The sequence below is a fragment of the Pholcus phalangioides genome, unplaced genomic scaffold (genome assembly GCF_987345545.1).
Source record: "Pholcus phalangioides strain wild (caught in Gottingen) unplaced genomic scaffold, Ppha-v1.0 ptg000041l_1, whole genome shotgun sequence".
NCBI classification, from domain to species: domain Eukaryota; kingdom Metazoa; phylum Arthropoda; class Arachnida; order Araneae; family Pholcidae; genus Pholcus; species Pholcus phalangioides.
Window position 1 is genome coordinate 1,433,277 of NW_028301627.1, and position 14,447 is coordinate 1,447,723.

The window sequence follows — 14,447 nt, forward strand, 5'->3', positions numbered from 1 at the left end:
TTTTTGGTTTTGTTTCCTTCTCTACCGATAGGAAGGTAATTAATTATCGATTAAATGAAAAATGATTGGGAATGTTTTTGTTTACCTTTTTTTTTTTATTATCCGGGACATCGATTATCTATTTGACGTTTCATTTTCTCAACCCCAGTGTGTTTTTCTCTCGCGATGATGGTGACGGGCCCCCGCGGTAAAAGAAGAGAAAAAAGATAGTCTCGACATTTAATCAACCAGGTTTTTGTTTCCATTACGCGGAATATATTCCGCTATAATAATCCGGCTAATAATCGAGAGCTGCTTTGATGTGTTGTCGTTTCAGCGGACGGGGGTAAAAGTCTAAAAATTTTTTTTTTAGGCTTAAAGGTTAACTCGACCCAGGGATTGATATTAACGTCCCCGGGTAATAAAATTGTGTTCGTTTTTTTTTTAGGTGAGGGAGGGTGTTGGATTCGAGAAGCCGGATTGGATACTTGTATGTCCCAGTGTCCGTCTTAGTAGATGCGCCGACCTTATGGCCGATTGGTCGGAGCACGGAACCCTTTTTTGATGGACGGGGATGAGCCATTCATGCGCTTGCATATCCCTCAAATGGATGATATCACGTGTTTTGTTTACAGATACTACTCTTGAATAAGCTCTAAGTCACAAAAATTAAAATTTAAAATTTCATGTGGTTTTTTTTTTGATTGATCAGCGGCATGATTCCTCCTCCTCAGCCTAGAGTTTGTTTTCTCGAATTCCTGTCCACATCTTGTTCCCATTATGTTTCTTAAAGTGTCATGTTTCGCTGAAAAAACATCTATTACTTGGATAGCAGCCCGTTCTTATTTTTAAAATGTGGAACCTTTCCGCAGCTAGTTCAGAGCTTGCGTATGAAGCGTAGCGTTCGGAAAATTCCAGGTAGCGAACGCATCTGAATACAGTGAAACCTCGTTACAGCGGTACTCGATATAACGATAAATACTCTATACAGTGATACTTTTTCGACTCTTGTTCAGAATTGCCCAAAGGCTGATGCTGGAACTTTCAGATATAAACTCCTTTATTATAAAAAATCACTGCGTGACGATGTTTTTTGAAGGTATTTTGAAACTGCTAAGGCGATATTTTGTATGTTTCGTTCAAAATCACATTCAATATATTTTCACAATTCCTCACCAGTATTTTGCTCTTCCGTGGACATATAATAACATAGACAGTTTGCACATAGAAGTTGTTGGTATTGTTACTTTCAGTATGATAAGCAAACATTTTGTGCCATACAGTGAAACCTCACTACAATGATACTCGATATATAGTAATAAATCTATTTAATACTAATCCCACAACATGCAAAATGCCCAATGAGGTGGCTGAGAGAAGATAAAATAAAAAAAAATATGGATGTCAAATATAACTGAAATAAAGCAACCCAATATAAAAGCGTACACGTATCACAAAAAGAAAAAACTAGTATAATTAATACACTGTCCATAAAAAAAGATAATTGTCTTATTCTTATTATGGATATATCCTAATATGTTTATTGTACTTCTTTTTAAACGTATCAATTGTGTTAGAATTAACAACCCCCAGAGGCGAGCTATTCCATTTATTTACAACCCTATTAGATAAAAACTCCCTGCGACACCTAACTAAACTATACTGGTGTCCCCTAGTCGATGTAGTTGATTGACTGTGTATTAATTACTCGTGATAAATCCATACCATTGAAAGTTTTAAATACTTTGATCATATACCCTCCCCTGACACCTGCATTCTTCCAATGTAAACACATTCAAGAGATCAAGTCTTCATAGCTCAAGCCTTGTGTACCAACAAGAGCACACGTAGCTCTCTCTTTTCTGCACCCACTCAACTAAGTGAAAGTGAATGTACTCTGTAGGTGTGGTCTCCAAATCCTTATGGCATACCCCAATCGGACAAACTAAGCCTCAAAAAACGGAAGAATAACTTTAGGAGGATGCAGAGACCTTTTTAAGAGTGAAACAGAGTATTCCATTCACTTTTGTGACCACCAATAAACAATGTCCGGAAAACAAAAGCCGCTTGTGAATGAGAATTCCCAAATCGGTGGCTCCAGTTGCATCCAGGATAGTGATACCATTCATATCGTAAGAGAAACATGGATTGTTCGAACCAAAATGAACGATCATGTCTTTATCAACACTAAAGGTCATGCTCCATTCATTTGCCCATGTTGCAATCCTGTTTAAGTTAGTCTCTCTCTCTGGAACAACTCCCTATCGCTTTGATTCCAGATTAGCCTCATAAGCTTCACGTCATCTGTAAATTTTCTAACAATCCTATTGATGCCCTTTATCGATAAAAATTAAAAAGTGGCCACTAGACACTTCATTGAGGGACTCCACTCTTCACATCTGCGCAGTCAGGAAATTTCCCATTCACCATAACCTGCTGTGACTTATCTCGCAATAACAATTCTATCCAATTCAACAAGTTGCTCCCAAAATCTCGTGTAAAAACACTTCAAAAGTTCCCCATATTGGATCAGATTCCCTTCTAGAAATCAAGATAAAAATCTACTCATGATGAATGTTCAACTCTTGTTTAGAATTGCCCATAGTGTAATGTTAAACTCTACTCAATATAATGATATCCTTGACTATAAGAAACCCCTCTATGATGTGATTTTCAAAACTGCTGCAGTGATATTTTTATATGTCGCTGAAAACCCCCAACATATTTTTCATAAAGATGCATACTGTAATAACAGGACACTTTGCGCCAAACCTGATCACAGAAAGTGTTAAGTTGTCAGTATTGTTAGTTTCGATGTAGTGCATGAAAGAGGTGTGCTGTGTGTAAACACTTTACAGGGTGAAACAACTGGAATTTTTTTTGCTCCGAATAATAAATACTTGAAAATATATTTCATGGTGGTACTAACACTCCCAATTCAGAAGAGATGCCAACAACAGCATAAATTTGACGGCGCCTGGTGATAATGCTACCTCTGGATACTATGATAACCTCTCAACATGTTTTTCCTTGGTCTGTAGAGTATTGTTATATCAAGGTTTCACTGTGCATATAATGATATTCTAGCCAAGAGAAACAGTAATATTGTAAATATGTACCTCAACCATTGGTTGATCACAGCCGTGGCGGAATCATCCTGTAATGATTTACAGCCAGCTACCTTTTACGTAGGTGAACCAACCATGATGCAGCTGCTCATGAATTTGATAAACTTTTAAATCACGCAAATTAAAAGGATGAGATAGAAATAGAACAATACTAAAAAAGTGTGAGAGGGAGAGGATCTAAAATTCTCCCACTTCCTATCTGGCCCTCAAAAAGCCCCCCCCCCTCCCGTTTTTCGCTGCACTGTATTCTAGTCCTAGAACTTTAAAATTTCACTATCAATGATGTTTCTGCCAATCAGATGACATTGAATTGTCAAATGTTTTCATTGATGTTAATGCATGATGCAAACGCATGTCTACCTCCGCTTGATATGAAGTGAAATCTCGATACAACAATACTCTGGACAAAGCTAAAATATCATTGTAGAGGGATTATCATTATATCAAGATGCAACAGTGTTTACAATTAGACCAAAGGCATTTATGAACAAAATTCGGGAAGATAACGTTGTAGAAGGAATTCATCAGGGATTGTTGTAGTTTGTTTCACTGTGTCTATGAAAGTATTTTAACATGTTCAAAGCAAAAGAAAACATTATTTAAGACAGTTTTTTTCAAAACTATCATTCTTGGGTTCCTAAGAAATTGGGTTGACGCCTAAATATTTTTTACATTTGTCAAGCCCTGCATGCAGGCATCCATTAGTTATAATGGTTCACTACAGATGGGAGGCTGTGTTATAGATAAGACTGAGGCTGATGGTAGTTTCTCAACAGAAATATAACTGCTGTTATGAAAGGTGGGTTATCAGGCTTGTGAAGGTAGTCATTTGTTACGTTTAGTCCTTAGCACGTTGTTGTAGCGCCGATCTCCCCGTTAAAAAGTCTCGCCACCGAGAGCAACAGGCCTACAACGTTACAAATATTCAATCATTACACTTCACTCACAATTCGAAGTATAGATGGCAGCACTGAAATATCATACACAACACTAGCTACACACTCAGACTGTTAGTTGTACACACACACTCACTTTGTTCCAGACTCTGCCACGAAGCTGGGCTGGAAGAGATCTCGGCAATGGGATAAGTCCGGTGGCAGACACCCTGGTGTTCATTCATTGTTGTTGTAGGCATCACCAAGCGAAATGTTTGAAAAACTCGAACTGCTGTGTATTTTTTTCATTGAGTGTCTGACCAACTGGATCTACCTCATCTTAATGGGATTATTGTCACGTTCATATCTGTTGTGTCTCGCAATGATTGGTCACCTTCATCAACTTTCATCTTTCCACCCGAATTATTCCCAAGTTCAAGCAGATATTATTAGTCATAACAATATGGACCAAACGTTTGAATTGTCAGAGTGTTGTAATATTCTTAATATACAAATACAACACCACAACAGGCAAAGTGCCCAACGAGGTGGCTGAGAAAAAGATGCCCATGGAAATATGGATGTCATATATTTTCAAAAAAATATAGCAACCCAATTAAAAATGCAATTAACAAAAATTATAATCAATATATACACATGATAAAATATTATACAATGCCCCATAAAGAATACTTATGGTTGTCTTATTCTAAGTATGGATAGCTTCTCGATTTACCGCAACATGTTTATCATATCTTTTTAAACGTGTCAATTGTGTTACAATTTACTACCTCCGGGGGTGAGCTATCCCATTTATTAACAACCCTATTAAAGAAAAATTCCCTGCGACACCATAACCTTGCATTGTCCCTCCAGACCTAATATCCAGACATTTTGTTTCTGTGTTCAACATCAGCTGTTGCTTAGCAAGTAGTGACATTTTTGAGACCATGTTGTTGTGTTCTACCAAAAATATACAAAGGTCGTTTTTACACAGAAAATAAGAGCACATCCTGATGAATGTGGATATCTGCTAACCCTAGCATAATGTCTATTTCGACATATTTTCTCTCAATGTGTTTTTAAAAGTGCATAATCAGTAAATTGAGTTTAAATTTCTTCTTAATTCATCTTTGGGGCTGCTTTTGGGTCATGTGACATGTGTGGCTGCATGGGTGGCTCAATCCCAGTAGAAAGGGGAAAAAACCTTTTTTGACTGAAAAAAATGTGGGTCAAAATTAGGTCACGTAAGGGTAGAGATTTTTTCTTGAGTCATCCCCGGCCATACTGCTTATGAAATCATTTTATGGTCTCCAGGGATGATGTTATACCATATAATCCTTCACAGGTTTGTCAAATCCCTGGTGCGAGGTTGCTGATATTTTATTTTTGAGAAAAAAACACTACTTTTCGAAGGCATTGTGATCCTAATTCCATCTGGAATCCCAATTGTACTTGTTATTTGGGGCGGCTGCGGCGTTAAAAAATACAATTAAAATTGACAAACAGGGTGAAATATACTCACTATATGTATATTTTATATATATAATATATATATGTTCCCCCCCCCCCCCCCCCGAAAAATGCTGAAATGACATGCTTGATGTGTGTAGATACACTGATATAAATTCCAAAAAAAAGTTTTGTGGTATCCTCAAACTCCCGATTTAGTATCTGTACACAGAAAAGTTTTAAGATGCTGATGTAAGTTTTTTAGTTGCCGTGGCGATCTGGCACCTGGGATTTGTAAAAGGATTACTCACGATGTCTGATGAAAATGGCAGAGGCATCTAAAATTTTCGTGTGTATGATGTTGTACAAGGTTGGAGTTAGAGGACAGCACAAAATTTTTGAAATTGTTGCCTGTGGCAGCCCGTTTACATTGTAATAATTGAATACATGTTTTTCGTAAGAAAGTCATAGGATTCCGAAGGTTGGCGTATAAAAAACCATTATTTTGGACCATATTTCTAGAAAGAAGTATATGCAGTCCTTGAACAATTTGACGCCTTCTCTCCTTTGTTTATTTCATCTTTCAGAGAGGAGTTTTGTGTCCTGCCACTGAGAGAAGGGGGCGTAGGCAATAGCAGGTACCAGTCAGCGCAGAGTCTGCAGGGGAGAAGGCATTTTGATTTCTCAAATTATGTGAAACGGAATCAAACTCTTTCTGGATATGGTTAGTCTGGTTGAAATCACGGTTGTAAGATGACAGTAATAATTTTATTCCCTAGTTTGGTTGTAAAATTTTGTTGCACAACAGTTGCAAATTATTATTATTGTTCAATTTAAAAACAAAAAGATACCTTCTACACCGTGGCTGCCATTTTGACTGGTTGCTTGGCATGCGTGCCATCGCCTACATCCCTTTCCTGAGTAGCAGAGCAGAAACCTCATGATTAACTATGTTCCACCTAATGAATCACAGTTGTTGTCAATGTCTTCAACCATTACCAGTTTGTGGCGTCTATAAATTGTATATTTATTTATGAATCACTTTGTACATTGTTAATTTGTTTTTGTATATGGTCTGGAAATGATCTACCATTTATTACATGGTCTTTATATGAGAAAGAGGAAAGAAAGCGATAATTTTGGAAAAAATATAGAGAGTAAAAATCTGTATGACACGGTACTTCAAAAGACTGAAATATTATTTTGTTTTATTCACCATTGAACAAGGGCTTGAAAAATCCTATGGGTTGCGGCGACTGCAAATAATTGGTATTGTTGCCTAAAATTTTTTTATGTGCGATAACTGAATTGGAGTCTGAAAACAACACAAAATTTTTGGAATTTATATCAGTATATCTACCAACATGGGAAAGGCTCACTATTCGTTATATCCTGGAAAAGTCGAAAGAAACCTCATTTTGGACTTGGGTCTTCTCTCTGGGAAAAATTTTTTTATTTGCTCCTAAAGAATTGTTCTAGCGCCTAGATTTTTTTGCGATTTGTCAAGCCCTGCCTTAAACTGCTTCCATTGTCTACACAGGTTGTCTCGTAAATAGAGGTACAAACTTTTTAAGCGGAGGTAGACAACATTAAAAAGATTAAGAATTTCTTAGGAACCCATCACCTGTGCTGTTGTCGTAACACACGGCCCGGGGATCTCAAGAGAAGAGGGGCCTCAGAAAAACAAGAAGTTGAGTTTTTCAAGAATTTGCCTGGTAGGGACCCACAAAAATCACTTGGCCCGGGGGTCCATGATGCTCTTAAGATGACTCTGCCCATCAGCACAGAAATGTCACTGTACGGCGCTAGGCTGTGCTGTTCATGACAGCGGTGAATGAGGAAATACATGATTTCTTTTCTTTCTAGCAGTAGTCGCCATTAAAGGAACATGTAACGATATACGAACAGTGGGGGAAAAATTGAGGGACAATCATCTTCAGCTTTGTCATGAACAGTGTCTCCTGGCAACGTACGATGTTTCCAGTTATATGTTCCTATGCAATTCTCAATCATTTCAATGTTCCTAAACCTCCCTTAAAGTTTGTACCTCTGTTTACAAGACACCCTGTAGATGGTGGGCATAGTAGACTGCTCAATTTCGTTCTGATGATTTTGGTTGCTTTTTTGTTCTGGATAACGTACGAATATGTGTTCTAGTTTCTTTTTTTTTCTATATTCTCCGATAGGTTTGCTTGTAGTGCCACCTATCCCTGCCTCCTCCTTTTTTTTTAAATTCAATTTTATCTTTCGAGTTTGAGTCTGATTACCAATTATTTTTTACAAAATAAAACTGAGGAAAAGGGATTTTTTTTTCTGGTGCAGAAAGAGAGACAGGCAAATCTCGTACAATGTGCACAGCCAAAGAATTATAGGGTACATCAAAGCACTTGGAACCTGTATGAAGCAGAATGCCGAAAGACAAATAATTTTCTGTTTCATAAAAGTGCGCATGAGAGCACTAATCATTGAAGGGACAGTCTTTTGATCCTGTCCAATACAGGTTTCACTGCAATTGCTCAAAAAATGAATTTGACATGTTCTGAAAATTTTTGCTCTCAAAATAGAATGCACCGATAACTCTACACATGGCTATGCAGCAGTATGTTATGCATTACAATTTATGAACATAGATAAACAAAGTTTAACTTCTATAACTTCCTTTTTTTCTAAATCAAAGTAACATAAATTTCGAAGAACTTTGAGGTGTTGAAGTTCAACTGTATAGCTTATAATTAGTCAGTAGTTGGCGTGATATACGTATTCTGTATATTAGGGTTTGACAAAACCTGCACCACTATGGTGACTAAAAATTTTAATTTGGGAACTAAACTTTTCAGTGTATAGTTGTTAAATTTGGAGTCTGAACCCCCAAAGCAGAATATGCCGGAATCTGCATACGTCCCAGAGCAATCAGTTCTACTGCTGAACAATCTGGAAGAATTTTAAGAAAACACTTATGTAGAAAAACACACCACTATTATGGGAACTTTTACTGCAGAACATTTCCAGTCAACATAGGGCGCATTGCAAAACATTCTGCTCTGGGGGTCTGAACCCCAAAGCAGAATGTTTTGCATTGTTCTGCAATGAGTCTTCGGCTGACGGAGAAATATTCTGCTGTAAAAATTCTCACTATAGTGCTTTCTACACAGACTAGTTGCTTTAGTGAAATTCAAGATTGTTGCATATCCTGCTTTGGGGAGTTTTCAAAACAAAATTTTCCCATATTTATGTCAGCATCTCTACTCAGAGAATTAGAAGTGGCATTGCTGTATATCAAGGCTTGACTAATCAAAGAAAAATTTAAGTGCCAGCGACATTTCTTAGCAGCCAAGCATGGTTTTTGCTCAAGGAAAAGCGTTCCTGAGTACTGTTTTTTTTTACTTTTCTGGGATTTGATATCCTCTTCCTATGTTAAAAGATACACTGTCATGAAATCAGATCAGCAAAAGTGTTGTCATCCATAGACTCTAATTGAACAATCACTTAATTTTAGGCACAATACTGATCCTGTAGTTGCCATGGTGACCTGAGATTTTGTCATGCCGTGCTGTATATTTATACACTGGTGAAATAAATGAAGAGAATTTGCATATTTTATCAAATTTCATGAAAAGAACTGAATGTAAAACCACTGCTTCTAGACAAAAATGCAAATCTTGTACGTCAAATAGGTAAGCATACACGTGTGTGTAGGCGGAGCCAGTAGAGAAACAGGCTTTATAAGCGCGCGTAAGTTAAGACTCATTTCGTTCGCTAGCACACCTCGGTGAATTACTTGGTGTTATTTTGCAGCAATCGGTTAATTTCAAATTGTAACAGTGAAAATGAGTAACCACCAACGTTTAGATGATGGAATGAGGTGGTGAATTATGGGGAGGCTAGAAGCAGGCCAAATCTCAAGTCCAGATTTGTAGAGAGTTCAATATAACGCTCAGCGTTGTGTGTAACTTATGGAAACAGTTCCAGGATACCGGATCCATTGAGAGAAAGCCTGGGCAAGGTCGTCCAAGAGCCACGTCACCCAGAGAAGATCGCCATTTGTCGATTATAGCGAGGCATAACAGGAGTGCTACAGCTTCTCAGCTCTTTTGTGACGTGTATGCAGCCACAGGAACCCGTGTATCAAGGGTGACTGTTTCCAAAAGACTTCATGAGAGAGGGTTGTTTGCAAGAAGACCTGCTGTCTGCGTCCCGCTCACTTCTACGGACAGGAGAATCCGTTTATCATGGTGCAGAGAGCATAGAGATTGGAGTATGGATCAATGGGTGACCATTCTCTTCACTGATGAGTCCCGGTTCAGCCTAAGCACAGATTCTCGCCGTACCTTCATATGGAGAGAACCAGGGACCCGCTACCTACCCTCCAATGTCCGCAAAATCGACCATTATGACGGAGGAGGTTTAATGGACTGGGCAGGCATAATGTTGGATGGCCGCACACCTCTCCATGTCTTTGAAAGAGGCACTGTGACTGGTGTGAGGTATAGGGATGAGGTCTTGGAGCCCTATGTTCGCCTTGTCAGGGGTGCAATTGGGCCTGAGTTCATTTTAATGGACGATAACGCGAGGCCACATAGAGCTCTTCTGCTCAACGATTTTCTAGAGAGTGAGGATATTCGCCGGATGGATTGGCCAGCCAGATCTCCAGACCTTAACCCTATAGAGCATGTCTGGGACCCTCTGGGGAGGGCAATTGCAACTCGCAACCCCCCTCCGGGAACCATCCAGGGAATGAAAACAGCGTTGCTGAATGAGTGGGACCAATTGCCACAGGAAATGATAAACTGCCTTATTTCAAGTATGAAATCACGCTGCGAGACCTGTATATCTGTAAGAGGGGACCATAACCCCTATTAACCCATCTTTTTGTTTATTCTGCAACCGCTGTTTCATACCTTCCGACTCCAGCGAGTGTTACGCACGATCATGTGTGTGTATTACAATTATTAAATGGTTATTTGTTTTGTATTGTATCAATGTATGTACATATCAAATTTCATTAAAATCGGTACAGTAGTTCTAGAGATAATCGACCAAGTCTGCAAATTCTCTTAATTTCTTACACCAGTGTATATACAGCAGGACTTGACACACACACATATATATATATGTTTGTCTATTTATTTTTAAAATTTTTTCAAAATTATTTTGTATTTGCAGTGTAATTTATTACTGCCTAACCTTGCTGATAGATAACATATTCATCTTCGAGTAATTCATAAAGGTTTTGTGGCCATCGTCAATTGACAGATTTTCTCTGGGCAAAAGGCTATCATCGGTTGATGTCCACATGACAAACGGGATTTGACAAATGTCATAACAAAGCATAATTGCACTCTGTGGTTATTGGTGAGTCTGCTGTTGGGAAGTCATGCACTAGTAGCTCTGAATGAATAATTCTAATCCAGTGTCCAGTAACGATCAACTTACACACCACTCGATGATGTCTACCTCTAGCGGAACACTAAAAAGAAAATGAACTTTCACTTACCATAGCCTTTTGCCCACAGAAACTATTATTTCAGTGCATAAATCTTTAATTTGACAAGCCTTGATTTAGTTTTTGGCATGGAAGAATAATATATTGAATCAACTTTAAATTGTGGATCATAGTCTATATTTAGTCCTTGTGTATTCTAAATAACTGATTTGTAAAAATAGGGTAAGTATCTTGAAAGTATCTTGTGTTTTTATAAAATTATTTTCGGGAAAAATGACTTTTTGCTCTTGATTGCAGTGTGTATTCATGAGGCAATCGAATGACTATGAGAAGACGTACCTCTTGAGAACAGCTGCATATCTGCTGATAAGTTATAACCTTGACTATGACAATTGTGATGCGAGGTGGTCTTGTTGGAGGCGGAGATTCTCCCCAAGACAATAATCCTGCTACCACCACTACTTCTACTTCTCAGCCACCAAGGAATAATCCAGCGCCTAGTCCAAATACCGTGAGTGATCAAAATTAACTTTTTTTTCTGTTGGTAGATCGATTTGATGCATGAAATTATCTTAGGAACAATTGATGACTGCAGTGTCTTTCTGTGAATATACACTTTATGTGAACATTCTTTTTTCCCCCACAGAAAATTTATTTTGCAGATCTGTTTTAAATATTTTAATGAAATGAGTTATTTTTAGATGCGAAATCAGAGTAGTGGCAGGTGCTTTTTTTTGCATGTGACTGATTTGAAAGTTTTAAATGTCAAGAAACTTTGAATACTATATTTCAATACAAAACTTCACATTAAACTTACAGTAGAACCTTGATTATCTAGGCTAATGATAGGGAAGGTGAACACAGATATTCGAAAAACATAGTAAAACCGCTGGGAGTAAAAAAAGATTATTTAAAATAAAATTGGAAAAAAATTGTAATTTATGTATTTTAACTGTTTTTGAAATGACTATTCACTGTACATGTTCATATTATCCATGCAAAAAAAATCTAGTAAAAAATTATATTTATTAATTACTTTCACAGTATTCATAGATTGTAAATATACAGTAGAATAATGGCTCTCAAGGTGTGTGTGTCTCTGCTCCTACGGGCATTGTGGCATGCTGCTGATATTGATGTGCTCCTGTTCTAAGTGCTTCAAAGTGGTTCTTTTATGAATGCAGAATATCTGCTAGACTATTCTAGGCAGCCATGTACAAACTTTGACTTGGGCATGGGAGTCGTGGGTCCCAAAAGTTTGAGAAGTGCTGCTGGAGAATGTTGATTATCCATATCCAGGCTAATGTTGCGGAAGGGAGCTGTTGCTTTAATGCGTTGACAAAGTAGTTAAGCTTTGAGAGTGGTGGGGGACACTTCTGTAAAAGAATGAAGAAAAAGAAGGTTGTGATAAAAGGTTCTTATTACAACCTTCACAAAATCTTACATAACTGATGGGAAAAAACCCAACAATGTGGATAGAGAAAAACTGAAATTGAAATTTTTGTAGTGTAGTTAATCCACACATGGATAATTGAGGTTCTACTATACATACGTTGATTGCATATAACATTCAAAATGACAGCATCATACAAAACATACAGTAAAAATCCTATATAATAACCCCCTATAACAATAATCGTATGTGTAGCAATATTACTCTCGGGTCTTGATGTTAGTGTAATGTTAAGTAATAATGCTAGTATATTCCATCTATAACTTACATGCTTTATTACAATATGCTTCTTCAGCCCCTTCACTATCATTATATAGGGGTTCCCACTGTGTAATAAAATTTATTATTTCCAACTTTGACAGAATTATTTTATTCAATAAGTAAATATACATTCATCTCTGCTACTCTTTTTCTAACAAATATGTATTTTAAAAGCTTTTTTATGTAAAATGTGTTATTTCTGTTATTATATTATCTATAAAATTACAGATGTAGTATTAAAACCTGGATTATTTGATGTTATTGGGACAAGCCTATGTTGGCAAACCAAGATTTGATACCACAGTAAAATTTTACTGGGTACCAGGTCATGTTAGAATATCGGGCAACAAAAAAGCAGACATTGCAGCTCGAACAATAACCAACATTTAAAATAGCCTTTTGGTACCTGCTAGTGATCATCACCATCAGCGCTGATGGTGATTCTACCATCAGCGCTGGTAAAATCATTGGGCTAACCAGGTAAAACAAATTACATGCGATCAAGCCAACACTTGGGCATTGGCGTTCGAGCTGCAGGAATAACCGAAAGGGGGAAGTTCTGCTTGCCCGGTTACGCATAGGACACAGTCACCTCACACAATCATATTTATTATTATGAGAGAGTCAACCAGAGTGCCCACATTGTCAAAGTGCATTGACCATTGCTCATGATTTTAATTGTTCGGATCATCTTCATCATTTTACGACTGCTTTTGGCCAGAATCATCTTTCACTTCGTGACATTTTACGTGACCATTGCGATGCATCGCACATTTTTAAATTCATCAAATCCATTAGTTTATACTACAAATTATAGTTTTTACAATTCATGTCATGGTTTTACGTTTCACACGTGTACTTTTACCTTTTGACATGACAAGAACAAATCTTAAATTTATATTGTCATTTGTTTTGGTACAGCTTGACATAGATGGTCCTTGCACAAATAAAATCAAAATCCAATCCAAACCAAGATTTCTGGATGATAGAACTTGCATCAATAATCAAGTTTCCCTCATTAAAACTAATTACAACCAAAAATAATGAATAGATAAGCACAATAGACATTTGAAAATTAGGTTGTCTCGTGCTTTGCAGCAGAATAATTGATTGAATGCATGAAATTTTTCTAGGGAATTATTTCCAATGAGCTGCAATATTGTTACTTTAACCAAGCAGTACCTTGAAAACTTTACTAAAAAGAATCATTGTTAGTTTCTTGCACTTGAAAAATGTCTTTACACTCATCTTCATTCTTATCAGTTGGAGAAGTTTGGACTTGAGCAGTAATTTTTATTAACATTCTCCCTGGGCAGGGGAAGTATCTACCAATTTGAATTGATAACACTGTCAGAATAAACATGCTTAGTTTACCTACATTTGCCGTAGAGTACTAAGGGTGATTAGTATAGTATAGAATTTTAACAAAAATTCTTAGAGGAGAAAGTTATAGTATGATGTTAATTTTATATGTTCGAGAGGTACTTTTCTGTTAAACGGGCTTCAGTTTCACCAGTTCAATATTAGTAAGTAGGAAACCTCCAAATATGGTAACGTGTCACATGTTTCTAGGCTATGATGTCATAGACCGTTGCCAGAAAAAAAATAAACATTGCTAGTATTTGTGAGTTTTGATTGTTATTAAAGAACAAGAACAAGCTATTAAAAAGTTATGGATTGCTATATTGTTTGAATTCGTTTATTGCTCTCAATTTTTTTGAAAATGATGTGCACAGTAATGGTGACTTCAGACTGCTAATGTGAAATGTTCCAGAATTTTAAAGACAGTAATTAGTGGAGAATGTTTAGTTTTAAAAGGAGGATTCTAACAGATTTTTCTAAATCGGATTTTCCTC

At 37.1% G+C, this 14,447-nt stretch overlaps 1 protein-coding gene across 2 annotated transcripts in view; it reads left to right on the top strand.

The window, feature by feature from the left end:
* Positions 1–14,447, top strand: part of faf (ubiquitin carboxyl-terminal hydrolase-like faf) — a 189,568-nt gene that overhangs the window by 133 nt on the left and 174,988 nt on the right. For both annotated transcript variants that reach the window (XM_089254411.1, XM_089254412.1), the window contains exon 2: positions 11,175–11,388. In XM_089254411.1, coding sequence (XP_089110537.1) covers positions 11,263–11,388 — 126 coding nt within the window. In that variant the 5' untranslated portion in view covers positions 11,175–11,262. The remainder of the gene's footprint in view (positions 1–11,174; positions 11,389–14,447) is intronic.